This window comes from Melopsittacus undulatus, chromosome 4 (assembly GCF_012275295.1).
Source record: "Melopsittacus undulatus isolate bMelUnd1 chromosome 4, bMelUnd1.mat.Z, whole genome shotgun sequence".
Lineage (NCBI taxonomy): Eukaryota > Metazoa > Chordata > Aves > Psittaciformes > Psittaculidae > Melopsittacus > Melopsittacus undulatus.
In genome coordinates, this window is record NC_047530.1 from 70,013,651 (window position 1) to 70,033,016 (window position 19,366).

General features: G+C 37.4%; 1 protein-coding gene across 3 annotated transcripts in view; it reads left to right on the forward strand.

Annotated features, from left to right (window-relative positions):
• PCDH15 (protocadherin related 15) overlaps positions 1 to 19,366 on the forward strand; it is a 353,847-nt gene that overhangs the window by 79,196 nt on the left and 255,285 nt on the right. For all 3 annotated transcript variants that reach the window (XM_013130209.3, XM_013130207.2, XM_013130208.2), the window contains exons 3-4: positions 6,325 to 6,485; positions 9,040 to 9,195. In XM_013130209.3, the coding sequence (XP_012985663.2) occupies positions 6,325 to 6,485; positions 9,040 to 9,195 (317 nt within the window). The remainder of the gene's footprint in view (positions 1 to 6,324; positions 6,486 to 9,039; positions 9,196 to 19,366) is intronic.

Here is a 19,366-nt window from a genome sequence, read left to right on the forward strand (position 1 = left end):
CAGCAAGTTAGAGAAGAAGCTATTGGGTGCATTCAGATGGATCTCAGATTCTGCACTACATTCTTAATAATCCTGAGCAGAGGTGGGACTGGCACATGGAGACCTTCCTGAATCTTTGATCTTGCTCTGCCTGCTTTGGTTTCTTCAACTTGACCAACAAAAAAGCAGGTGCAGAGACACTAATGGGAATGCTGTTTACCCTTTGGCAGGTTTATAACAGCTTGGTCTGTCCCATATTGGATCTTCCTGCTCTAGTGAAGATGCCAATCTGTATGTCGGTGCAGCTGCCACTCACTCTCACCACCATGACGTCTGAGCTTGCTATCTTGCAGCTGTCAGAGGTGCTAGCTTCTATGGCTCTTTACAAAGCATGAGTTCCTCATCTCTTTAGGCTCCCTATTCTTGCTATACTTGCTGGGTTAGTTTTCATTTTTTAATACACTAGGTATGAAAACCCCCCACTGATTTAGAGTGCAGAAGTGATGAGTTTCTTTCCATCTATTGACAACTATTGGTACTCTCCCTTACTGCAGCTCAAAAAGTTAGAGTGTGTATGTATATACATATGCATCTTTTAAGTACCAATTTTTCTTTTCACTAGTCTTTTGGATACCTGATTCTTTCCTTCCAGATGGGTACTATGCATATGTCCTGGGTTCAGCAGTAGCAGTCATTTTTTCTTCTTCTTGATAGCTGGTGCAGTGCTGTGTTTTGACTTTCGGCCTGAGAATGGTGCTGATAGCAACAGTGTTTTTAGTTACTGCTCAAATGTTTAGACTGAGCAAGGATTTTGTGAGTCTCATGCTTTGACAGGGAGGAGGGGAGGCCAGGAGGAAGCAGAGACAGGACACCAGATCCAAACTAGCCAGAGAGGTATTCCATACCACAGCACGTTATGCTCGGGGAGGTAACTGGGAGTTCCCCGGAAGGGCTCTCTCTCTTCTGGATCAGGCTTTTTTCGGCAGTTGGTATCATATTCTCTTCCCTTGTTTATTTCCTCTATCATTATTATTATTGGTGGTAGCAATAGTGATTTGTGTTATACTTTAGTTACTGGACTGCGCTTATCTCAGCCCGTGGGAGTTACAGTCTCTTGATTATTCTCCTCCCCATCCCTCCGGGAGCGGGGAAGGGGGGGAAGGGGGAAAGACCGGGGGTGATGGGGGAGAGAGAGACTGTGGTTGGGTTTTAAACCACGACAGCGTAATTCTCCCGAGCTAAATACCACTGGCTGAAAGATTTACAACTGGTGTTCAGGGTAGGAAATACTGTGTATGTTTAATGTACATTCCCTGGCATGTAATTTGGACTTGTTATACAGACTTGATTGGTATGCTGAAATGAAAAATACATTCTCTGTGAACAACAGAATATGACTTTATTATAGTCTTTTTGTATATCATACAGCTGAAGCACCTGTTCATGTAATTTGTCAATAATGAAGGTTAATCATGCTGTTGCAAGTGGTTTTATCTTTTCATCAACTTTGAAAGTTAGGAATAACAAGTTAAAATTTAGACTGTTCTTGAAGGGAAGGGATGAATACATTTGGATAAAAAATAACCTTCAGGCTTCTGCTTCAGACATGCATTGCTTCAGGCTTCAGCTTCTGCCTTGTAGCTTGTGAGCACTCAGGTGTTTCTGGGATCTCTGTTTTCTGTGGTGAGCGCAGCCCATGTAGTACTGGTGTGGAAGACCAGTAAGAAAGAACTCTGCTATTGTGTACAAAAGACTTGTGCGAATTAAGGTCTGTGAAATCTGTATTTTGCATGACTGCAGAAATAAACTTTGCTTAACTGGTTGCAGTTAGGTACATCTCTTTGAAGCCACTGGGACTGACCATCTATTGTCCTCAGCATAAAAAGGACATGGAACTGTTGGAACAAGTCCAGAGGAGGGCCACGAGGATGATCAGGGGACTGGAGCACTTCCCATATGAAGACAGGCTAAGAAGGTTGGGGCTGATCCTTTAAAAAAAGGGATCCACCAGAACATTCAACTAAAATAGTCCCAAGATGTATCTAAATCATTTAATAAGCAAGTCCTCACTGAACACTGCTCATCTACTGTCTCTAGTAGAGCATGAACTGCAAATTTTGTACTTCACGGCTTTTGCACCCAAGTTCTTGTAATGACCTTCCCATAGAAAGACCACCTTCTGCAGAGACTGATCTGTAAACACAAACTTTTCCCTGTTATTTTAGTCTAATGAAGATTTTTGGCTTTCTCCCAAAAGGATAATCTAGTGTAGAACTATTGTTATAATATTTACAGTGCTCTGCAGTTTTTATTTTTGTTGTCTTGTTTTGTAGGCACTTGTATAACTCCCAACAAGCTCAGGTAACATTTGTGAGTAAATGCCATTATTTACAGAAAAATGGTATTTTACCTGGTAGTAATAGATCTTTCCTCTCTTGTGTAGTCTGTTGGTTTCTGGCTTTTTTGTTGTTTTTCTAGCCAACAACTTGCTTGACTTTGATTCCTTAAGACTTATTCTGTACTAATCCTCTGAAAATCTGTACAGTCTTTTCACAAGACACCTCAGTTATCAGTCAGGCTTCAGTGAAGGTGGAAAAGTAGCCAAAGTATGGTATCCACACTAGATGAAAAGCTGCTCTTAAAATCAATTTGTGTGGATGTGCAATTTAACTTTCACATCAGTCTTTTTTCAATTAGGCAACATGTTTAGCCCTCAGCAGGCTTTGACCAAACCCTTATCCCCCCCCCCCCCCAGTACTATAAGGTTGAACCTCTAATATAATTACAGAAGAAGGAATGTAACTTTTATAACAAGGTACAAGATTTCACTTTAGGTACAACATTAAGCTTCTGCGTGTGAAAAAAAATACCTAAGTTAATTGTCTAAACTTATTGTATTATTGTGTTGCAAATATCAAGGGATACATTTGCTTTTGTTCTCGTGTGTATGGAGAGTTAATGGACAAACTGTTGATGCAGTCACATCAAACTGCATGTATTCAGATTTATCGTTATGGGTTATGTCCCTGGCATTTTAGGCCAAGGAGAGAGGCAGGATGTAATGAACAAAATGATAGATCTCTAAAGGGTGGAAAGAAAAAAGATCCCCGATGCCAGATTCTTTGTAAATTAGAGGAATAATACGCTCAGAATGGTTATTGGAAGGCTTATTTGCAAACTGCTCTCCTTTGAAGAGAGAGTACAAGTGCCTCATGAATATCTGAAGAAAAAGCAGTCCATTCTTAAGAGCAAAAGAATTGCTGTTATCCCAACAAACTAAATATAAGTGCTGTGTTAAATCAGTCAGATTGCTGTTTATAGAGTGCAAAAGAGGAAAGTTGAATGATATGCAGAATTCAAAGCAGTGGGGCCAGTTAAGTAGCAGTGGTTTACTGGAGACTATGAAATTTTTCATCAAATCAAGATTTTTAAGGTTTTTTTGTTATTGGGTGTTTTTTGATTTTTTTTTTTTAAGTATGTAATAGGAATCATTCAATCTTAGGTTCATTAAAATTTGAAGTTATTCAAGCTCTTTAGTTCTTACAGAAGGTTGAGTTTGGCAGAAATCAGTCTCCTGAAAACTAGACAAGGGAGGATAAAGTCTCCTTGAACAAAGGGCAACAAACCATGGTGTATGCAGCCTATACCGAACCAAAAGTGCCTGCAAATGCCAGGTAGTAAAATAACTGGTGTATGTTACTGTAACGACAATGTTACAACCACTATCGACTTCTCTCACAGCACTTTCCTTTTTATGTAGATGTTGCATTCTAAAATCACACTATTTTTGCAATCCTTCACACGTGAAAAGTGCTTTCCCTATTAAGGCCCTTGTTTCTTGCCCCTTCCAAATATATACTCTGCCATGAGGAATCTGTGTGCCTTTGAAGTATGAATTTTTTCCTCTGATTAGTAGCATGCAATTCATGGCACAGTAATTGTTACCTTCACAGGGGCATGGTCCCACAGACTATTGTATTAGCAGTCATAACTCTGCCATGATTATTGGTCTAATTCCTTTAGCATGGCATATGCTGCATTTCTTGACAGGCAGTGCAACTCAATGTCCAAAAGTAATTTTCCTTTGCTTCTGTTATCTCTTTTATCAAGACCTAAAGTTAGTTTATATTAATATTTTTAAGTTTTCTATAAGTCAGGGACCAGATTTCATTCAGGGTAATATTTTGTTTGTTTGGGTTTCTGGATTAAGTTGGTTTGGGGGGGGGGGGGTTGGTGGTTTTGTTTTTTTTTTTTTTTAATTTTCTGAGGCGAGAAATAAACCCTTTTTATATGTCACAATTGCTTAAGCATCTGAAAACAGTGTATTGGTGGGTAGCTGCAGTAGCTCCATGTCCTTGTAACTTGCGCTGTGATGCCCCTTTGATCCTCATGGACTTACTACTCTTCAGCATGGATGAGAAACAGAAGCTGTTGGAGCTTTTTCCCTCCCCTATTTACTAATTATCCCTTGCAGTTTATTTTTCCACTACTTTCACAGCCCTCTCCTGTTCCTCTTTCTGTGTCCTATGATTACTTCAGCTGCCTTAATTCTTCCATCCATTAAACTCCTGCTTTTCTCAGCAAGGATTTGTGTGTAACATTTTCCATAAACACCAGCTTTGCTAAGCACAGGTGGCCCTTGATAAAACACCTAAGGCGGTGCTGTTTATAGGTGGAAATTGCAGATTCTTATTTCCCTTGAGAGCCGTTTGAATGGGGGTGTAGAACTTTTCACTGGGATCAGTGGTGGTGAAAATGTAGCCAGAACTTAGACTTGGCCTTTAGGTTTGACCAAGAAGACTAGAAAATAAATCAAGACAACTGAAGCCATTATGGTGATTGTGATGCATGTTACCTTGTTGTCTTGTTTTCTCAGGGAGACTTTTCTTGGGGCACCTTCTGTTCAGTTGACTTCAAATTTGGGTTGCTGACTTTTCTTAGCGTCATCATTGAGGCCCAATAATGAGGGCAATACAGAGAAGCTGGTGGATTTCTTATAGAGAAATTGGTAACTAGACATAAACACTTCAAACTGTCACAGGGGTGGTAATCAGCTTGTTTACCTGGGAAATCCTCTTTACATTAAAAATAGTGGTGGTCTCTCAAAAGCTGTATGCCAGTTCAAGCTAGTGAATCGTAGTATAATTGCATAGATGGTATTGCAGAAGAAATTATGCTGACAGCCATAAGTCATGTGGGTAGCGACTGTGTTTCCCATGTCGTTTTAAGGGGAGCGCTACTATAACTTGAAACCAGTCTTTGGTGCAAAATTGCATGTTTGGCAGTATTTCTTCCCATCATCTCTAACATGTTATATATAATAGGAGTATCTTTACACAGCGTTGTTGTTGTTATAGAGTGAATCTGTAAAGATATTTTACTCTGCACTTTAGAATGAATTATTTGGGCCTAGGAGGTTACATGATAAATATTTTTAACTATGTTAAATGTTCTGCAGCTAGTGATGTTCACGGATTTTCACTGTTAATGCACTTCAACAGGGATAATTTCTTTTAATATTTTGGTGTGAGGAAAACTGGGTAGTGTTAATTTTTCAGAAAAATGAAATCTTAGAGAAGTGTTAATAAGTACTGTGCATGCAAATCTGAGGCACCGGAGTGCAACGTTTAGGGTAGTTAGCAGTGCTTGACATTTGGAAAGTGAGTTGGAGTGTTTTACACAGGAAATAACATACATTGTGGGTACTGTGAACTGACTAATAGAGCTGTTAGGCAAGACTTTTAACTGACAAGATGGAACAAGAAAAGAAAAAAGCATGTAATACATGTTGGATAGATGGCTGGACTTAAGTACTATGTTTGTCTTGATCAACATGTTTTTCCTATCTTTGTGCTGCAAATTAAGTTTTTCAGTTGCAGAGCAACTCAAAGTATAAACCCCCTTTTTGCCTAGAGAGCTTTATGTAACTGTTCTTTTATTCCCTCTTTAACCCTCCTCCCCCCACCTTGATGTGTCACTCCTGCTGTAGAAAATTTATTTGGGTTTGTTGTTATTTCAGTGCTGTTTGTTTGATGTGAGATTGGGTGATGATTGCTCAAAGGAGAAAAAACTCATAAAGATAGCTATATGTGATGGGTCTCATCATCAACTTAATTTATTGTTCATTGCAGGTGGTTTTGATGTTGTCTAAAATCGTTTCAGTGTCACAGGCAGTTTTGCATTACAGATAATAAGGTTCAGACTTTCTAAACATTATTCAAAACATAAAATACAAGGACCCCTAGGCAGAAAACAGTATTTTTAGCATTGCAGTTATTATGAAAAATACATGAAAATGTAGATGCCAATATAAATTTCTCCCTTGTGTGTTTATTGTTTTTGCAGGCACTATCCTGGTTGACAATATGCTGATCAAAGGGACAGCGGGAGGGCCAGACCCCACCATTGAACTCTCCTTAAAGGACAATGTAGATTACTGGGTGATTCTCGATCCTATTAAACAGACATTATACCTAAATAGCACTGGCCGAATCCTGGACAGAGATGTAAGTTTGGGGTTTGCTATTTCTTTGGGTTTTTTTATTCCCCGTAGACATTGATTTCTAAATCTGTGAGTGCTCGTAGACTGTAAATACAAGATCTATTAAAGTATAATAGCTGCATCTATCTATTGTCCCAGATGGATGTGAACAGAGTTAATTTGATTCTTTATTAGGACTTCTTGGGTGCATGAAGAAACTTGACTGTGTATACCATTATTATATGTGCATGAACACAGCAAAAAAGGCCAAACAAATAGATGTGTGGGTTGGCAGAAATATACATATTGAAAGAAACTTGACTTGTTTACTGACTTAAAAACATTTTTATACTGGTTTTCTGCTTTAGTCTGGAAGAAGTACTGCTTGCCTCATGTCCCATGACACTTATTAAACTTTATCTCTGTATATTGACATATGAGATGTGAGAGAGAGCAAAGGAATTATGAGTATTACAATTCACTTATAAGGTCTGACATACTCAATTGAAAATATGCTAGTTTAAACTCCTTTTTCTAAGGCAGCATAAAAATTGTGTGATATGCCCATTTTGAATAGTATTAAAGAAATATTGCCAGGCTAAGATTGACTTGTATAAAAAGAAATATTAAAAGCACAAAATACAAGGAGCGTTCTTATCTATGCTAATTTCATTGAAGAGAAACATTTTAAAAATAGAGACACTTTATCACAGTGTTGTAGCATTGCTGCAATTCATCAGAATCTGAAAGGAATATTGCCTCAAAAGTTACTGTAATCAACATGGAAAGAGTGCTTTAAGGATCAGTTCCCCTCGGAGTGCACGAACGTTTGTTTTGTATTAGCTTGATTGATTAATTTATCTTCTCCATGTGTTTTGAGATATATCCATAAGTACCAGAAACAACATGCAAATTTTTGTTCATTTCCATTTTTAGTTTCAAACTGCTAATTGAATTCAGCTGTTCTTAATTTAGTTTTAATTCAGAAGCTGTTTGCATTTGTGAAGCTAAGGTATGCAGCACAGAACATGGCAGAGGGGACATAGTGGCAAAAGAATTCTCAAAGCATCAGCAAAGAAGTCGTCATTCCCTCAAGTGCCAAATGGCTGGCTGCCTTTGAGGAGGCAGACGTGCTGGAACATGTTTGGCTTTTCAGTTTTATTTTGAAGTCAGAGCAAAATGCAAGAGCCCCTAATGTGAGGTGAAGCTTGAGAACCACTCTAAGAAATGTAAGGTCAGGTCTTCACCAGCCCACACAACTTGGCATATCCATATGGCAATAGGAAGCAGAAGTCATTCCTGTTAGATCAGTGCTAATTCTTATTTCAGTGGCCCTTTTAGTGACACTTTTCCATTTACAGGTTCATTCATCTGAGCTGCTTAATCCAAATCTAGGTGCTTTACCAAAACAACCTTGTCAATTTGTTTGATTTTTGTTACTAGCAACAGCCTGACTAAACTCACAAATACTTTATGTTACTATGAATACATATTGATGCTTTACAGTGACTTCCTTTGCATGTAGACTCAGGTTGCAAGGAAAGGAGTGGAGGGTGCGCATTTTCTTAATATCTAGGTAATATTTGTGGGTTTATGTTGTATAAAGGTAATATTGGTGTTTTTACATTGGTATTTAAGGGGCTATTTCCTCATTTTTTACTATGGACTGTAACACTTATTATCGCTAGTACTGTAGTACTGTAGTGCTTGGAAAAAAATCTGTTTTTTATTACAAAGCAAAAATGTAGTCTGGTTCAGAAATGGTGCATATACAATTGCATTCCATATTTTTGGATACTCTTCCCATTTTTCTCTCTGATGTGCCCACTTGTGAACTCCCTGCTGATTCAGTTAGCCTGATCTGTTCTTTTTTTATTACCTTTCTTGAAAGAAAATCTTGTTAGATTCCATTGATTGATTTTACAGAGAATGACAATATGTTTTCCAAACAAAATCAGGTAAAAAGAAAATTCCAGACTTTTCTTCCAAAACTTTAAGTACTTAGGAAGGATGAATAGTGATAAGTCAGAACTGAAGGCAAAAGAAACTGCTAAAAGGTGTTGGGATAGTTTGTCCCAAGTACCATAAATTATTTGTTAAATTGTGCCATTATGTATTTACATTTGCTGTCTATAAATGCCTAGATTAAGTGTTTGTTTAAAGACCCGATTTTAAATCTAAGCATTGACCCAGCAGAAGTGGTACAAATGTAAAAGTAATGTTGGTCCTGTACCCTGTCCTATTTTATCAAAGGTAACAAACTATTTTTTAATGTTCTTATGACAAAGACCAAATGTGTATTTTAGACATCTATCTAATTACAACTAATTATGTGCTTCTTGGCGATTGCTAATAAATTTAGGTAAACTTATTAGCATTTGAAGTTTGTTAAAGGTGGTCTAAAAGCTCTTGGATTTTTGTGAAGAATGCCAGCTTGAAAAATAAATGGAGATGAGAATGTTTGAGGCTTAATTTAAGTTACAGATATTTGGTATTTTCAATCCCAATATTAATAAACCAGAGGTTATAATGTGTGGCATTTGCTAGGTATCTTTATAAAAATGTATTTTCACTTACAGCCTCCCATGTCCATTCAGTCCATTGTGGTGCAAGTCCAGTGTGTTAACAAAAAGGTTGGCACCATCATCAACCATGAAGTACGGATTGTGGTGAGAGATAGGAACGATAACTCGCCTCAGTTCCAGCAGCAGCAATACTATGTGGCGGTAAATGAGGTCAGAACCACTTACCTTTTTTTTTTCTTTCTCTTTTGTGTGATGTCATTTCTCAATACCAGCTTTTGGTTCTTCCACTTCTTATTTGAAAACCCAGTAAATTCAGTTGGTTTAAAACACCTTTTATTTGTGTCACTTCAGAAAAAGCACAAACAGTATGCTTCAGTTTTTAACACGTTAGCTGTTCTTTCTTTCTCTTAATACAGACAAGCATGCTTTCCATCAGAATGCTTGTAATATTGCAGAAGACACTAGAATCTGAATGAAATCACAAGTGAAGCATTGTTTTCTGTTAAATGTACAAAATGTTTTGCTGTATTATGCAGTTGTATCAACAAACCTGGAAGTAAACCAAATGTATTTATGTAAAGCAAATAGTTTAAAAGGTTTTAATAAACATATTGAAGCTTGGCAAAGTGCAGTTTTGGTTTATGCTGTTTCTCTTTATTAAATGATGCTTGTGAATGAAATCCTTTTCCTTTATTTTCTTTATGGAATAGAGACTTGTGGATTGGTCTTCATATTATTTGAAGGAAAAAAATATTTTTGAGCTGATTAAGTTTTTTTTTATTCTATTAGGGATCGAATAATCTGCTAATAATGGGTACAAAGGATCTGTGTTTTCTGTAACTTAGTATCCTGGAGCTTTAGTAATAAGAAGTGGAAGTGGGAACTTACATGCAGAAGTGATATATAGGCTGACACGGAGGGAAATGGAAAGATGGGTCAGTCTTTTGGAGGTAAAGATTGAAAGAATTACAGTCACATTTATTAAAATAAATCTGTTAAATAGGTAATGAGCACTGACTCCCTGTTGGGGTTTGGTTTTGGGTGGATTTTTTTTTTCTGTGAAAGAGAGTGATTGCTTTTATGTTGAGTGATTTAGTAGAATTGATTTACTGTTTCAAAAAAAATAATCTTTCATAGTTTGTGTTTGGGAGATTCAGCTTTTCAGTGTCTCTATATTGTTATGATCACTGCATTGTTCTAAGTGACCAAGCATATAATGATACGCAGGTCATCTTGTAAGCCCCAGGAAAAGAGGGATTTTTGAGTTTAGCCCTAACTAAGCCAAATGTATGAAAGAAGCTAAAAAAAACCCCAAAACCAAACACGCCCAAACCAAGGCCCAAATATTAACTTTGAGGAGAGACCTGAGGTTGAGATAATGGTATACAGGTTTTTCTTATAGTAAAATCTCCCTGGTGATAACACTTTCTAAATAGAAATTGTTTCCCTTCACGCAAATTTGGTAATCCATCTGCTGCTGTTTCTTACCACCAGAATTTGAGGTCACAAAACACCATCTGTATCAATATCAGTAAAGCCCTCCTTCTTTTAAATTGTTTTCAAGTTGGCCTTTACATGGTAGTTGTAATTCCTATGTTTTTGTGGACTTGTTACGGAAGTGCCTTCTTGTCTTGAGTAAAAGTGACAAAACCATTAGTCTGAAGTGCCTGTATGAGCTGTGATGCAGGTCCCGGATCACTTCCAAGACCTGCATAATTTTTGCTCTAAAACTGAAGGCAGGTAGTGCACCAGTGCTGTAATAATAAGGAAGCAAGGATTTTCCATAATTAAAAAGTTCAAGAGACCGAGTGAAAAATGCATCATTTACATTTATGTTAAAAGATTTAGCAATGTTCCAAGTGCATTCAATGATTTTTTTGCATTATTATTGGGCAAAATACAGTGTTGCTTTTTCCACCAATTGCAGTCCTGATTTAATTAGCTGCCTTGTTTAATTTTGTCATTGTTATGCTTATAGCTTCTGACATGTCACCACTGTGCCGTTCAGCAGTACCCAGTGGGTTAATGTTCTCATTAATTAACAACAAAAAGTTCACAAAGCTTCTCAAACTTTCTCAGAGGTTTTAGTGAGTGATTATATTTTTAATGGTAGTTTATTCTGTTAGTAATTGGCACTGCCTCTAGTGAGTTTAACTGCAGGAATGCACTGTAGTAAGGGATTTTTTGGTTGTTTTTTGATTACTTCTGGTCTTCTGGGTTTAGTTTGCTTGTAAACTAGAAAGTATAGAGGTTTATCTGACATAAGTAACATAAAGCAAACCAAAGTACAAGCAGACTTTCTTATTTGTAGCTACCATACATGTGAGCATCACAACTAATTCTTTTTCTAACCAGGAAATTTTGTCCATGTCAATTTGAGTACTTGTTCAGGTGCTTTACAGGGTTGTGCTTTATAGTTTGTCTTATCAGCTGCCATGCCTTTCTCTGGTTGTCCTATATCAAATGAAGAACATACATACTGTGCCTTTATAACCATACTACAGTCCTTGGTGCTTGCACAAAACATTAGGTAGACTTTCCGCACATTTAACTCAGCTACATGTACACAGTAAGTCGTGTTCTAACCAGTGTGACAGGTGTGTTTTCTGTCATGGTGGTTAAATCTCCCCAAAAGCATCATGCTTCTGTATACATCTACCATAAGGAAATCCTGGGAAAATACATCCGAGGCTTGCAATTATCCCAAAATGGTTTGTTTTAAGGGATTAAAGTCTAGGGCTATGATTTTCCCAAGTAATCGAAACTATTATATAATTGCTGGCATCTGTAATATGAGACAAATAACTAGCTAGATTTTACTTTATTAGGTAATTTTTTCAGTTTCAGGAATGTCAAGGAGTAAAAATATGTTTTTGAGAAATAGAATGTATTTTTATGTCAACTGTCCACAACATATTAAAATTAATTTGATAAAGAAGTTGAGGGTAACTATAGTGCCAACATAAATGCTAGTTTCACACAATTGTTTTCCATTTGCACATGAAAAGACATAGTTTAAGATTAAGCCCATATTTTTCCAGAAGGCTTAGAATGAGATGGATTTGGTATGGTAGTATCTCTTTTGGTTTACACCAAATGGTATCTCAATTTTTGTACTTGACTGATTGGTTAGGAAAGGAGGACATCTGCACTGAGATAGAAGAAAAGGTCCCCTAATACAGTGTATTTTCTCTCTCAGTGGCCCTTGCACATGCTTGAAGAAGAGCGTAAGGACTGGAAAACTAGAAGTGATGTTTTCCTAATGAGCTCCACCGAATCTCCAGTCACTTGCAGTTGTAAAATAATGTGAGACCACAGGCAGTGCATGTAACAGTTCTTGACTGATTATTTCTTTAGCATTTGCTTATAATTATATATATTAAAATTCTTATTGCAAGAAGTATTGATTAATCTGTATCAGACTCTTACATGTTGTCACAGACATCTGTTACAGCATCAGATGTTACATGGGTGTAAGTTCAGAAATACCATGGTAACATTTACTTGATTTGCAAAGACACCCCTCAGTTTTAGGAGTAGAGAATTTTATCATTAACACATATTTGTTGATGTCACAGTATTTCCAAGTGGCAAGACTCCCTTCAGTCTCTCTTCTACCTCCAGGTTCCTGCTCAAGTGCCTGAACAAGAACAGAGCAAATTTCATGCCTTAAAGTAAGCTTTCCACATCCTTCAAAATATATACATTTGTTAGTCTAGGAACTGTGATTTCTTTTATTAAAAAGAGGTCTCTCCTCTCCTACCCTATGCAAGGTGTTACATAGCCTTTTTCATCATGTCTTGTCTCATCTCTGCCTGAGATGAGAAATAATGTGATTTCTCTCTCTACTGTTTCAAATATCTTCATCTGGATCCTAAAAATCCCTAGAAATCTCTTTACGTAGATAGCGTCTGTAGCATTTGGATCTATTCTGCATGTTGTCAAACAATCCTTAGGGGGGATTTAAATGTTTTCTTCTGTTATTCACATACTTCTACATGTAGAAGACCCATGGGTGAGGTGATCCAAAATTAAAACATGAAGAGAACTTAATGTTTCCCTCCAGTGCATGTGTGCTTTGAAAATGTGTCTTTTGCATTTAAGTATTATTATTACTGTTTATTGAAGAAATATTTTTTTTTCAGAAGGATCTTAATTATTCTGTTAAATGTATGGGCTTGTCATACATAGCTATAGTTGATAGAGACTATAGTAATTGTTCAATTTGGTGACTTTGAGTAGCACTTCTAATATTCATAGAAAGTTACAGTTAAAATTTGTTTTCAAGTTTAGCTTCTTAAAGTCTAAAATAGAGTGTCTGTTTTCCTAAAATAACTGCTTTTAAAGCAAAATATTATTATCTAAGCATTTATAAATGAAACAGCTAGTTTGAGTTAATAGGGAATAAAACCCTGCTGGGGCTGGGGAGCAAGCGAAAGAAACACCCTACATGTGTATGTGCGCACATATGTGTTTATGTGCACACTTGTGTGTATTCACATATATGTATAAACAGTCTTCATTCTCCCTGGTCCTCAATAGTCATAGAAGGAGGCTAATGCAGACACAAAATAACCATCTGCTTAAAATTAACTGGCATTTTGTGCATTAGCTATAGTCAAGAAAGTGACATTGTAATTAAACTATTTACTTTTTATAATTGGATTATGAAATTAATTTGGGGCATAATTCAGAAAACTCCTAAGTAGTACTCTTCTGACATCTGAAGTAACTAAGCTGATCATGACTATTGGGCTGTTGCCATGCATAGCATGCCACAGAGCCTGTACAAGCACTAGGACAGAAATGGGCTTTATCCTTCATGTCACATCTGACCCAGTGCCACTGCCCTGTTAAGAGTGTGGGGTTTCAGGTTCTGTTTCTGTTTTCGTCTTCTTTTTTTCTCTTTCCCCTTGCTGCTAGGACATCCACGTTTATGAGGCTGGGACCACTGTCTTTAGTACATAGCAGTCTCCAGCATCACCAACAGCTTAGTGAAACTCTAATGCAAAAGCCCATTTTTGGGTAGCACTCCAAATGGGTGCTACCATTTAGGAGCAAGCTTCTTTTTTTTTCTCTCTCTAATGCTTTTTCAAAACAAAGAATGTGCGTGTCTCAGCCAAAAGCAAATCCAACTGCTATTCACAGCATTATGAATCTTCTCATAAAAGTGAGTTAAGGTATCAACCTTTGTATGATAATTAGAAAGATTCTGTGGGCTTATTTCCTTTCCTTTGTTTTGTATTTTATATACTTTTATAAAAATGTCACATCGTATTTATTAAGAAAAAAATGACGACACAATTGCATTACTCTGGGGCTAAATTTGACCATGAATATTAGTAACTTAAAGACAAGTTACTTCAGTATGTTGAAACAAAGCTCTGTAGTCAGGTTGAAATTCAGAAGAATTATGCAACTCAGTTAACATTCTACAAGTGCATCTGTAGTATTGCTGAAAGGGTTTTAAAGACATGTAAACTAATACAGTGACTAGAAACCAAAATCTTATACTGCTGAGGCACAATTGTTGTGTCTGTGTTTTGTGTTAAACACAATTTTATCTTAACAGATTTTGTCTCAGCTAAATGCAACTCTGATTCTGCATTGCCTGGGGTTTAGAAGACTGACTTTTTCTGCATTAGTTTTTTATATGAGCCTTGGTGAACTCAGGCACATTTCATAACAGGTTTTGTTTGAAATGGTAGTGAATTTACTAGAATACTGTTTGAAGTCAGTATTATTTTCTTAAATATGCATAACCTTATAATTTGTTGTAAACCAAAATTTTAGACTTTCTTCACTTTTGTTGGTTTTGTATTGTTTTTTTACCCCTTAAGTTGGCAGAGATGGGAATCCTTTTCAAAATGAGTGTTTCTTGAACCTCAGTCTTAAAACTTTGGCTTTGGGCTGTTGAAAATTATAACGTAAGCTGTATTTTCATTTCTTCTGGTGTAATTATTCATATTTTTTCCATTGTGGTATTGAAGTAATTAATCTCTGTAGGTAGACATCATCAAAAGAATATTAGCTCAGAATTAGAAACTGTAAATCATTGTTGACCTGTTTGGGGCCACTGTGAAAAATTACTGATTTTTAACTTTGTAAATAGGCAATAATAGGAAAAGTTATTTTAAAAATATTTTATGGGACTGTCGAACATTTGTATCTGCATCTGGAGTTCTAATAGACATAGATCATGTTTAAGGAAATGTTTAAGCGTTTCAGCTGTTGACTGTGGAAGAATAAGATTTATTGTGTACATTTCATCTCTATTTGTTTAATTGCATTCTTTTGAAATCTTGTTTCTTGTCATCATGGTTCTTTTCTACCACATTGAATTCCCACAAAGATTATTATCCTCAGACGGACATTAACACTCAGAATTTTTTGTTTGTAATTCCTAACCTTATCTCTTGCATAAGGTGAGACAGTCAGCACAGTCCAACAGTTTAACTACATAGCTTCAGTTTCTTTCTGTAGGAGATACTGAAGTTTAATATGGAGAAATAAAAATTTCTCTCCAAGATATTCTGTGAAGTAGGCATGCCTAGTGGGAAGGAGATTAAGTGGGGCTGTACAGATAGTTCAAGCAATACTTTCTGGAGCCATTTTTGAGTCTGTCTGAAGGGTAGAAAAGTAAAGAAGTGGGGAACCCCTCCACAGACTTCTTTCCAGCTTCCCCCATCTCCCAGAAGACTTGGTGGTGGAAGATTTTTTTCAGAGAATGAGCAGAGTTAGAAACTTGGGTGAAAACAGGTGCTGTGTAGAATCTCTCTGCTACAGATTGGCATGGAAATAATGTGGGGTGGTTTGAGCTCCAGGTAAGCCTTTACTGCTATAGAATGTGTGTAACTATGAAAAAATTTATTTGATAACTGGTTTCAGAAACTATGTTTGGCTTATAGTATATAATACAAAACTATGTTCTGCTTTTTGCCAATGGCAAAAATTGATTAGCCAGTGTCTTCTGTTCACATATGCATTTCTTCAAATGGCATGCCCATTTTATGTCTGTGAAATCAAACCCAGGCTTTCAGCCTGCTCTTTTAGCTTTTGGATGCATGTTTCAGATACTTCCATAACATTCACTAAAAAAATTGCCTTTCACTTCCATGTTACCTGTCTTTCTTCATAGGAATGCAGTTCCTATGGATTGTTTGCATAGTAAGTAATCCCTATTTAAGTAAGAACAGTGGGATTGTTCATATTGATAAAGAACAGTATATGCACATATATAATTTATATACAGTCACATTATATAAGGTGAACTGAGTTCTAACAATGAAGTGAATGGTGACAACAGTCTGTTAGAAAGCCCTCACAAATGATGAGTAAAACTGATACTGCTGGCCAATGGTAAATCGTTGCAATGTTGAGCACTTAGTGTAAAAATATTGTATAGCTTTGAATGCTGAGTTCCTCCCTCAAATGGTTAAAGGTAGTGTTTAAGACATTTATTTAAGAGCTCATCTGAGTTTTTCCAGAGGCTACAGTAATGGGACATCTTGGGCAGGCTGGAAAGCTGAATGAAATGGTGGAGTGACGGGATTATTTCAGTGTCCTTTCTGATATCATTTGTATTGCATAAAGAAAAATGTAGATAAAATAGAAACCTGTGTATTAAGTTCATGAAGGTCTGCACATGTGCAGTTAGTTATTTTGGTTGTAATACACTAAACCCAAGACTAAAGCTTTTGACTTTTTGCTGTAAGAGCATGCAATTGTAATTCTGGTGTTTACTGCTATTTCATTTTTACAACTGTCTCCTTTGTTATCACTTAATGATGTGCTTTACAGTGGTGGAGTATTTTTATGTTAGTTATAATTTATCTGCACCCTGTCAAGACCCTGATACAGCAGCTCTTGATAAAACACCAAATAACTATTGCCGAGGAGAGCTGCTGGCTGAACTCAATGGAAACCAAGCATTTGTGTGCTTAGGAAAAGAAACATAGCTTTTGACATCCTTCAGCTGTGAGTACTTGAATAAGTCCAGCTCTTTCTCTGCCTCTTGGCAGCTGTGGAGGTAGCTGGCTAGGGCAGTCTCATCCTCTGGGGCATTGCACTGGAGCTCTGCTCTCTCCCTTTGCAGGACATGGCATTACATTATCCAGCTAGTAGGAGCAGTACAAACACCTCCTTGGGTGTTTGTCAGTGCTTGGGCTGTTCTGATTGACAGAATCTTTCTAATAGAGATCTGTTATTTGGTTTCCAGCAGTAACTTCTCCCGCTCATGACAGCATGCTGGTGTTATGGCCGCCTGTGAGGTGTTGAGCAGGGATCTCAACACTCCATTGCAGCAAGTGCTGAGAAACCTGTGGGCACCCTAATGGAGTGGTGTAGCTAATGAGCATAATGTTTGACAGCGTATTCCCAATCCGCGTTCTGGCCTGCTACACATATGATGTCTTCAAAGCTGCTCCTCTCTGGGAGCACTAAGACTTTTTTTTGTTTTAACAGCAGGAGCGTGGCAGATTTTCATCATGTGCCAACCCCTGACAAGCCAGCAGGGTGCCTGGGTCTTTCCGCTAACAAGACTGTATCATTTAACTGATGATTAATTGGCTAAACTGTTTTACTTAGTGTTGTATTGGGTGTCTGTGCCCAAGCTGGGGCTGAGGAGTCTCTGTGAGGAGAGGCTGTGCCTACCCTGGGCTGGCCACAACCACTTCTGGCCAGTTCCAGCTAGTTCCAACTGCCCCAGCACAGGGCACAGCCCAGCCCCTCAGCCAGTCCTGTGGTGCCTCAGGGAAATGGATTTAAGAAGGATAAAACACTGCAGCAGTAAGGAGTGAGGAAAAAATAGTGAGGAGGAGAAGAACTGGGAGCAAAGGAGTGAAGCTGAGCCTTTGGAAAATGAGTGTGATAGGGGAAGGTGCTGTTTTGTCATTGTTTGTTAGCATCCAAATGCAATTTTAATTGGCAGTACTTTGAATTAATTTTCCCAAAGTTGAATCTGTTTTGCCTGGGAGGGTGGTGGTTGAGTGATCTCCTTGTCTTGACTCCCAGGCATATTCATCTCATTTTCCTTCCCTGGGCTGCTATGGAGAGGGGTGAGAGGGCAGCTGCCTGGGCATCTGGTAGCTTGCCAAGGGCAGCCCATCACTATTGGGGGGGGGAAAGCACTACAAACCCTCCTTCAAATTTTCCAAATTGGTTTTCAGGTTGTTTTGGTCTTCTATTCCATATAAAGATGTGAGAAAGCTCCTTCTCCCCTACACATGCACTTTATCATAAACCAGGAAGTTACTTTGCTTGGTTTATGACAGTTGACTCTGATTTTATACAGTCAGGCAAGGCTTGTGTTTCTGAGATGATTTCTCTCCTGTATTTTTGAAAGGCAGTGTGAGAGGTACAATGCAGAGACTCTCTGCGAGGTAATTATCTTGCAATTTTTAGGGAACAGTCAACTTTATACACCCACATGTGACACTTCTATCTTATACCAGTAGTAAGCGAGTCAAGTTCGCAGTAAAACATAAACATGCATACTTATTGTGGCAGAAGTGTAGATAATGTGAATAAGTATTGCAAGTTAAGCCCCACCTGTTATATCATAAGAAAAGCTTTGAAGGATTTGGTGTTCTCATGCCTGAATACATTTCTCAGAGAACTCTGATAGCCGTTAAACTCTTAAAGTAATTAGCAGCTTTATAAATAAAGCAAGGCAAGGAACTATTACTTTAGGAGAAAATGGGCAGTTAGTTGTTTGGTTTATGATGTGAACTACAAAATATAATAGTGAAATAGTATCCGCATTTGCAACAAATATTTGAATGACTCTTTGTCCTTTGCCACTTTTTTACAATGTTTCAAACCTTTTTAGACCCCATAGGTTTAATGATGTGCAACAATGTAAAATTTGGAGTAAAGAAGAGGAGTCAGTGGGCCAAAACTCTGGGTGTGATGAGGGCAGCAGCAGGAAGCATGGCTAGAAGCAGTGTCTGTATTGAATCCTGAACTGTTTGTTCATTTGGGTTTCTTTTTCAGCTTGATTATTCACAAAGCTTTCTGAATATTAAAATTCAGAAGTGATGACTCCTAAGAAGTCAGTTGGACTTTTGTACTTGGTCTCAAAGGGTCTTGATTTCATGCTATTTATCTACACTAGGATAATTATAAATTGATTAGTTTTCAAAATATAATTTTATGAGTACTCAGTTGCTGCCAACAAAACATTGGAGAAACAGCATCATCCTTATGGTTCTGTAAAGCCATAAAGCTCTCTTGGTGTCTGTGTTTAGATGCAATAATATTTATCTGGCACTATTCACATCGCCACTAAGACACTGTTAAATAAATTCTGTTTACTTTTGCAGCTCGTCTTTTTTTTCCTCCCTAAGTCTGAAAAACTAGCTTGTATTTTTCAGATCTGTTT